This window comes from Sphaeroforma arctica (genome assembly GCF_001186125.1).
Source record: "Sphaeroforma arctica JP610 unplaced genomic scaffold supercont1.238, whole genome shotgun sequence".
NCBI classification, from domain to species: Eukaryota; class Ichthyosporea; order Ichthyophonida; genus Sphaeroforma; species Sphaeroforma arctica.
In genome coordinates this window covers 28,226-37,032 of record NW_014040320.1, presented here as the reverse complement: position 1 = coordinate 37,032, position 8,807 = coordinate 28,226, and the positions used below count along the sequence as shown (strand labels likewise).

The window sequence follows — 8,807 nt, the reverse complement described above, 5'->3', positions numbered from 1 at the left end:
CACACCAAAGCAACCTTGTCTTATACATAGAGGACAATACACACAACAATACTCTTACATACGAAACAGTACACACCAAAGCAACCTTGTCTTATACATAGAGGACAATACACACAATAATGCACCTACATACGAAACAGTACACACCAAAACAACCTTGTCTTATAAATGGAGGACAATACACACAACAATACACCTATATACGAAACGGTACACACCACAGTAACCTTTTTATAAACATAGGGGTCCTACCTGACAGGTGTAGACACCATGCTGGAACTCTTCATTCGCCAACGCAGCCCAGTCACTCTCCTTAGCCTCCTTGCCGATCATCAGCATACGGCGCAAATCAATGTACCAATCCAGGAACGTAAGCCTTGGCTGGCGTTTGCTCGACAGGGTGAAGTGAGTCATATACTGATCTCCTATCATAATGGGCCGTGCGCCTTCGTCCACAGGCACTTGCCAGTACGGTGTGGGTTTGATTTGTGACGCCGCCAGTGCTTCGAGAGCCTAGCTGAGTCCGTGGGTCAAATGCTTGAGTGCGAGTGTGCTCAGTTTAGAATAGCACCAGCGTGTGCTATAAATAGAACCACGAAGCGTGTATTCAACTCTACATACACTTGCCCGTACGGGCGCGAGTTTGGACTATGAAGTGGTGAGTGTTTCGAGTGCCTGACGGGGTCCGTAGATTAAATGATTGGATGTGTACTACATATAGACAAGCGTCAGTGTGTACTGCTATCAGTATACTTGGTTGTATACCTACTAGTCTACCTACTGGGACTTGACAGAACGTTGCGGGTTTGAGCTGTGCTGCCGTGAGACCTTTGAGGACCTGGCTGGGTCCGTAAATTAAAATAAAGGCTCGATTGTGTGCTATTTTTAGAATAGCGCTTGTGTGTGCTATTTTTAGAATAGCGCTTGTGTGTGCTATTTTTAGAATAGCCCTCGTGTGTGCTATAATTAGAGTGATGGGTTATGCACCTTACACCACAGAAAACTGCCAGCAGCGCAGACTTAATAGGCAATGCCGCGAGAGCTTTTGAGAGCCGTACTTTCCGTAAGTCAAACAACAAGTAGAGACGGAAGCCATAGTTTAGTTGCTATAGGTGGTAAAGACTGGAGCCTCAGTTTAGTGGCTACATTATGCATTATACTTACAACGTCTCACCGTGTGGTATTTATACACCCACTCAACCACATACATCGTACGGTGCGCTTGCACCTACATGACTCACGCACTGAAGTCCAGGTGTGTGTTACATGGTGCACATTTTAATTCGCCGGGTTAGGGTTTTAGGGTTTAAAGCAGGGCCGCCTGAGTATAAGCGGGCTATTTTTAGACCGGCTTGCACAACCGAGGTATGTGCGTACATGCCCGTGTACTACTGACATGTGCGTGTGACCTATTGAACCCAATCCATATCTCCAATGTTTTAAGGTGCACACCCTCTTATGTAAGCCAGCATTCACCGATTCATGGGCTTCTAAATGGGCCTTCTGACAGCGCACCCCACAGATGCACGACGCTCAGATACCGCACACCTCTACGCCCAAGGCATTGCACTCGAACACACTACACAGACACGCTTGCCCGTGATTGGGGCGTATCATATATCTACGTACAGTAACCAGTGATGCCAAGTACATACTCACGCGGCTCCCAAACAATGCAAGATACCTACCTTCTCCGTATCCACATCCACCAGAGCCGTCCCCGGTGTCTGCACCTCACACACCGTTTTTCTCACCGTTGTGAGCTTATCCCCCGCATCTCCAGGCTCTCGCACTCGGTAGCTGGACTGCGTCATGGGCTCTATGGTACCCTTGAGTCCTTTATGCACACCCCTAACCACAGCCAAGACATCCCCCACCACGCCCACTCACAGGCTATTGGTGTACTCGTCTGGCATGTCGAAGGGTGTAGTGGCAGAGGCAGCCGTGGCACTGACAGCGCTTGTGGATAAGCCCATATCTCGCATGAGAGCATCGGTATCTACCTCCAAGGCCTGCTGCACGCCAACGCCGGGCAGGATACGGCACGAGCGCTTGACCACATTCGTCTGGGCCAGGGCACACTCGGCTCCCTTCGCGACTATATCTAAGGTGTAGTTATGCTCCGTCAATCTCACCACAACCTTTTTTTTGGAGGTTCTGGGTTCTGCAATGAGTTTAGGAACGCAAAACCCCAAAACCCATAAACATTGATCGAGTGGCAAAACTCGTGCACATTCTACAATGCAGGTGAACGCAATCAAGTACTAGTTTGGAATACCAACCCCAGTCACCCGTGCTTTCAAAACGCGTCGTGCCATTTCCTTTCATTCAATACGTTTATTATTTTCGGGCCTTTTTGCCTACTACTTATTTACACATAAGTTTAGTTTAGTTCATCCATCCCCGACACTTTTTGGAACCGCACAGGCATGGTGCGCGATTTTCGTCATCAAAGTCGAACATGTAGTCGTAGCTGAACTCTTCACCCACCTGAGCGAATTCAGGCAACAATGGGAACGGAGCAGGATGTTAAGCAAGCGTGGGAATATATCATATTTGAGTGTGATATAGATTTTAAGCAAACTTGAGAATATAACATATTCAAGTGTGCCATAGAACTTTTGCAACAGTCCGATACGATCAAGGACACTATGTGAACAGCGGTTGCTCACATTCACGCCATAGCACAGGTCGTCACATATCCATGTCAGGCTAATAGTACAGCTGCAGGGCTCGTCTGCCATACTGTGGCCGTGGGTCAAGTACTACCACATGTGGCAAAACGAGAGCACGACACAGAGACCGCACCAGCGCAAGTGCAAACGCCTATGGAGTTAGTACAACGGCGCACACAGGCAAGAAACCCTAAAAACCCCAACCCCAACTCTAAAAATCCTAAACGTCTATAGTGGTAGCACAACAGCCCACACACGCAAGTGTAAACGCCTATTGAGCTAGTACAACGGTACGTTTTACCATACCTGAATGTCGCGAATGGCTGTGATGATGATATGGTCTTCGCCGCAGACAGTGATTATCTCTGACTTGCAGCATGGCTGTAATAGTGCACAGGGAAAGTGTCCCAAAGTATAGGATTGAGTTTGGGTTGGGCGACAAAACATACTAAAGGGCCTCCATAGAGGCCGAGTCTAGGCTTTACACTTGAAGGTACAACAAAGGGAACATACGCGTATGTGCAGTATGGGTTTGTACACACAGAGTGTGGCCATAACATATCCTTCATCTCTGCGATGGTGTGCACAAACGAAGAGGATCGGCACAGGACGGGGCCCGCCACCGTGTAGATTGAATCACACAGCGCGATCGGTTGTTTTAAACTATTAACACACATCACACACACATATACACATACACCCGTACAACGATACGAATGCATACGGGGTCAGGGTGTTGTAATGTCCTTAAGAAGATACACCCCCCTCCTCCCAATGATATTGGCAGTTGCGTCGTACGCACAGACACACTTTAAGCGTTACACTCTACACGTACGAGTACTAAGAAGTGAGTACAGTACAGTACATATACAAATACACCAGCAGCCCCGCTGTGCTCTCGTACAATAAATATGCATATATGCATGTCTATATATATATATATATATATATTTATATATATATATAGATCTATATATATCTATATATACAATGCGTTTGGACGGATGCCCGAGTGCGTAGACATATAACACACCTCACAGGAGTGGTTGATAAATCGGGCGGCATTGCCAATAAGTGTGGCGTCCACCACAATCTCATCGTTCATTTTGAACATGTAACATCCGATTTTGCGACTGTTGTAGTAGCGTTCTCGTTGGTCCGTGAGATGCTGCGATGGTAAAGTAATTATGATGATATTGTTATAAGTACTCATTGCGAGCATTCATATTCGTATGCAACCTCGTAAAAGATAAACAAATCAGTATATATATATATATATATATATATATGTATATATATACATATATATATATATATATACACACACACAAACACACACACACACATATATATATCTTATTGGATGGGGAATAAGTTTGATTCTACCAAAGGGATATGGTGGGGAAGTAAGCTACGAACAACGGTCTCAGTAGGCCGAATAAACAGTTTTATTGACATGTCCATATCAGCATCACACACACAGAGTTGTGCGTACATATACAACGCTTACTGCAGACGCCAATATATAGCACTAGCAACTCGAATGTCCAAGTATTTTAGGGTTTAGGGTTGACTCAGCCTCAATCAATAGTCTGTATGGCGCCATGTACCTACCTTTCCATATATGAACATCTTCAGCATTTATCCACAAAGCATAAACAAAGCATTAATCCACATTGTACACGAATGCACACGCACGTACACCACACTCCCATCCCATACCAGTCTGATAGCCTCGCCCGCATACTCAATCACCATCTCCCCTGCCTCGATAGGCTCAGTGGCGTATAGGCCTTGGCCTTGGATGCCAGATCTACCTACACGCGTGCGCTTCCTCACCAGCTCTCTCAGCTGCTTGTACTGCGTCTCTATGGTGTCACCAGCCCTCCGGCGCTCGCACTTGTGAGCGTCGTGTGAGTTCTGTGATTGGGTGGGCATGGGTGTGGGGTTGTGCGGGGTGAGTGTGGGTATCAGAAATCATCAGAGAAGGTAGTAAACACGAGTCACACATTGTGAACGTGTGCGTTCTGTGATTGGGTGGGCATGGGTGTGGGGTTGTGTGGGGTGAGTATGGGTCTCGAGAGCTATCCGACATGGTGAGCCATATAACACATCAATGACTGGAAACAGTCGTTGGCAGTGGGTTAAGGGTTTAGGGTTTAGGATTTAGGGTATTTAGGGTTTAAGCATAGGTGCGGTGTGATATAGATACCAGAAACTGTCGGAACGGCACGAGAAGACCCGTTCGAGGGGTCACAAACGAGATGCGCATATCGACGTCAGTCAGCACCTTCAGATCCTCGCAGACACGGGACGGGATAGCTTGTACACCCCACCTGCGCTTAGTGCCCTATAATCATCTGTGCAAATACGACACCCGCCTCCCCGACACCAACGACCAATCAGAAGCACAATTATAAATAGCACATACAAAGAGTACTCCGCGTTGCCTGGTAACGCCGTTTTTGGTGGGGGTGGAGTCTGTATGGTCCTCCCGTTCCACCCGCATGGTGGTGCATCGTGCTTTGCTGCGTCTCTTTGTGTAAAGGTCGCCCCTGGCACAGCCCGACACAGAGTGGCGAGTGAGATCATACGCCTTAGCCGCAGCCAGCTCTAGTTCTTCATCCTGTTTCAGTGGTCGAGAGAGTGAGTGTGTGTGAGTGTACAGAGAGTGAGTGTGTGTGAGTGTACAGAGAGTGAGTGTGTGTGAGTGTATTCAGAACAAGCGAAGGGAACGTCCGATGAGACAGACGTATGTGTGACTGTGTGGCTGTGCAGTGGTCCAGAGAGTGAGTGTGTGTGAGTATACAGAGAGTGAGTGTGTGAGAGTTTACAGAGAGTGAGTGTGAGTGAGAGTGAGTGTATTCAGAACAAGCGAAGGGAACGTCCGGTGAGACAGACGGGTGTATGACTGTGTGGCTATGCAGTGGTCCAGTGAGTGAGTGAGTGTGAGTGTACAGAGGGTGAGTGTGTGTGAGTGTACAGAGAGTGAGTGTGTGTGAGTGTACAGAGAGTGAATGTGTGAGAGTGTACAGAGAGTGAGTGTACAGAGAGTGAATGTGTGAGAGTGTACAGAGAGTGAGTGTGTGTGAGTGTATTCAGAACAAGCAAAAGGAACGTCCGATGAGACAGACGTGTATGTGACTGTGTGGCTGTGTAGAGGTCCAGAGAGAGTGTGTGTGAGAGTGTACAGAGAGTGAGTGTGTGTGAGAGTGTACAGAGAGTGAGTGTGTGTGAGTGTATTCAGAACAAGCGAAGGGAACGTCCGATGAGACAGACGTGTATGTGACTGTGTGACTGTGTAGAGGTCCAGAGAGTGAGTGTGAGAGAGTGAGTATGAGAGAGTGTACAGAGAGTGAGTGTGTGTGAGTGAATTCAGAAGTATCGAAGGGAACATCCGATGGGACCGACGTGAGCGTGACTGTCAGTATGTGTATATGAATGGACGTGAACGTTAGGGTGCACAGAAGTGGGTGTGGGTGTGGATATATACACATGTATAAACACAGCGCATTTGTTGTACGCCCATACATCGTCAGTCTATGAACATCTCAAACCCTTACCCTAAACCCTAAAACCTTAGCATACATATTAACCATGCCAGTACACCCGAAGTAGTGAAGCTCACACCACAGTACCTGTCTCGCCGGTTCGCCCGAGGGTGTGGGGAAGGTCTTGAAGCGATAGGCATCACACATCCACGACCCAGGCAGCCGCTCAATACGTCTGACTGTGTGAGTGGCCGACAGACCAAAGAACCAGTGTGCATACACCGAGTGCTTGGTGCGGGGGTGAAACGAAACGCGTTTACTAACGGCGTCTTTGACCGGCACGCTGTGGCTGTAGCTCGGTTGCCTGGATACGGAATTGCGGGCTGAGATGGTTCGACTGCGAGCGGCGGGTTTGGTGGAGGAGAGGCGGGATGTTCTGGTTGCACCGGACCTCATAGCAGTGGACGGGTCAATGCTAGGGCTGGGATTCGATTGGCCCTTAGCTCCGGGCATAGCGCCATCCAAGGCTTCTGATTGGTTGAGATCGAAATTCCGCGCGCTCTCGACCAATCGCAACACAATGCGCACGGCCGCCAACACCGACCGACGCGATATGCGGACGCCCTCAGGTGATGTGATGACAAACACAGGGTACGCGCCCGTGGTGCTTATTTCGCAACGGTACGGAATACGCTTATTCGGCGTTAGTACACTCCTGTAAAGGGGTAGTAGCGATGCACCAAGAGAGATCGTATGGTGAGGGGTTGGTGGGATTAGACTTGAAACCCTATTGTATTATGAGCCATGGTACACTTGCGCACAGCAAGCCGAGCGCATTTATAGGCAAACAGAGACACCCTAAAACCCTAAACCTTAAAACTAATACTTACCAGAACATGCGCACAGCATAGTACCCAACGGGGCAGATGTACTGTGTACTATAGAAGGGAACCCTAAACTCTAAAACCCTACACCCTAAAACCAGTACTTACCAGAACATGCGCACAGCATAGTACCCAACGGGGTAGATGTACTGTGTACTATGGAAGGCGGGGTGTGGCACTATGCGTCCCATGTTCACAGTCATAAGTGTGCTGTCTCTAATGTACACGTGGGGCAAGTTAGCTTTGGCTGCTGCGTTGGTGGTTTCATGTATGCGGTTGGTGATGGTGCCAAGGGCTTCGTAACGCGTTAACATGCTCGTGCAGACGTCTTGCAGCCCGATGGTTTTGGAGATCTCTTCGTACCAGGTATGGGGGTTGTTCCAGGCTGCCAAGGAGGCAGGATAGTGTGTTAATATAGGTATATGCAGTCAAAAGACAACGTTTTCTTCTATTGAGCAAGTATAGTTCCATGCATACGCCTAATTTTTAAACGTATATAGTTCCATGTATGCGCCTTTTCTATTAAATGTATATAGTGCCATGCATACTCCTGGAGGTCTACTATGTCAGTGCGTTCACGACCAAGTTCTATATCTTGTAGCACCAGTACATGCTTGTACATACATCTCTAGGCCACAAATTTATACCCTAACATGTGATAGATTCATATGTACCATAGAATTTATAGAAAGACATGTAAGCATCGCCTTAACATGTGATAGATACATATGTACCATAGAATCGTATGTACAAAGAGACATATACCTGTCTCCATGTTTGTGTGAGTGCGATGATCATACGCTCTACAATACGTAAACGTAAACACGCGTACATGCTAGCGCACCCAACTCTGCGGTCACAGGTTCAGCACAACTCCGCCCGGACATGCACATATAGTCCACGCCAGGCGGAGTATGGTATATTGTACGACCCACTACACGCATTTGTATGTGGATTGCTCACTGCTACATAAAACAGGCTGTGTGTAATTTGGGTGGTTCCGTGGGTGTGGAGAGTGCACAGTAGATACATGAGCAGACCACTTAGACTCAGCTATGTCCGACTATGTATGGACACACTCGCTACACCCACTCTCCCCAACGGATAACGTATATACATACTGGGGCATACACAGATTAAGCATAAATACTAAAATATACACACACCATGCACAAAAATTTCGTATACTGTGGAGACTCCGAACGCACAAAGACCACACACACAGACACAGACACAGACACAGACACAGACAGACACAGACACAGACACATGCACAGACACATACACAGGCACAGACACAGACACAGGCACGGACACAGACACAGACACAGACACAGACACAGACACAGACACAGACACAGCCACAGCCACAGACACAGACACAGACACAGCCACAGCCACAGACACAGACACAGACACAGACCCACAGACACACCAAGAGGCTTCTCCCCAATGCCGTCCCGACTGGCATCAGTGATCTGATCCACTCCATCAACCGCGACAGTCTCTGACAGGCTGTGCTGTGGACACAACACCGTGCCATCGGTATGAAACTCACACCCCGCGGCACGTGCACAGGGATAGTGGAACACGATGTTGCAGCGATTTAACGAACATTTGACAGCCGCAAACTTCTCGTCGCACAGGTTGCATCGGTGGTTTATCTGATGACGAGAGAGAGAGAGAGAGAGAGAGAGAGAGAGAGGAAGGGGAGGGGGGGTGGACGGGGGCCGACGGGTGGGGTGGTGGTGGTCGGT

General features: G+C 48.2%; 2 protein-coding genes across 2 annotated transcripts in view; both read right to left on the bottom strand.

The window, feature by feature from the left end:
- Window positions 1-231: 231 nt before the first annotated feature.
- Window positions 232-1,814, bottom strand: SARC_04313 (hypothetical protein; the record flags this gene model as incomplete). The annotated part of the gene is made up of 2 exons (XM_014301851.1): window positions 232-513; window positions 1,689-1,814. The coding sequence occupies 2 exons, from the start codon at window positions 1,812-1,814 to the stop codon at window positions 232-234; spliced, it is 408 nt and encodes a 135-aa protein (XP_014157326.1).
- A 518-nt stretch (window positions 1,815-2,332) lies between these two features.
- SARC_04312 (hypothetical protein) overlaps window positions 2,333-8,807 on the bottom strand; it is a 34,249-nt gene continuing 27,774 nt past the window's right edge. The window contains exons 10-17 of the mRNA XM_014301850.1: window positions 8,486-8,714; window positions 7,159-7,435; window positions 6,314-6,881; window positions 5,107-5,301; window positions 4,398-4,595; window positions 3,709-3,843; window positions 2,982-3,056; window positions 2,333-2,490 (exon numbers count right to left, since the gene is read on the bottom strand). Coding sequence (XP_014157325.1) covers window positions 2,389-2,490; window positions 2,982-3,056; window positions 3,709-3,843; window positions 4,398-4,595; window positions 5,107-5,301; window positions 6,314-6,881; window positions 7,159-7,435; window positions 8,486-8,714 — 1,779 coding nt within the window. The 3' untranslated portion in view covers window positions 2,333-2,388. The remainder of the gene's footprint in view (window positions 2,491-2,981; window positions 3,057-3,708; window positions 3,844-4,397; window positions 4,596-5,106; window positions 5,302-6,313; window positions 6,882-7,158; window positions 7,436-8,485; window positions 8,715-8,807) is intronic.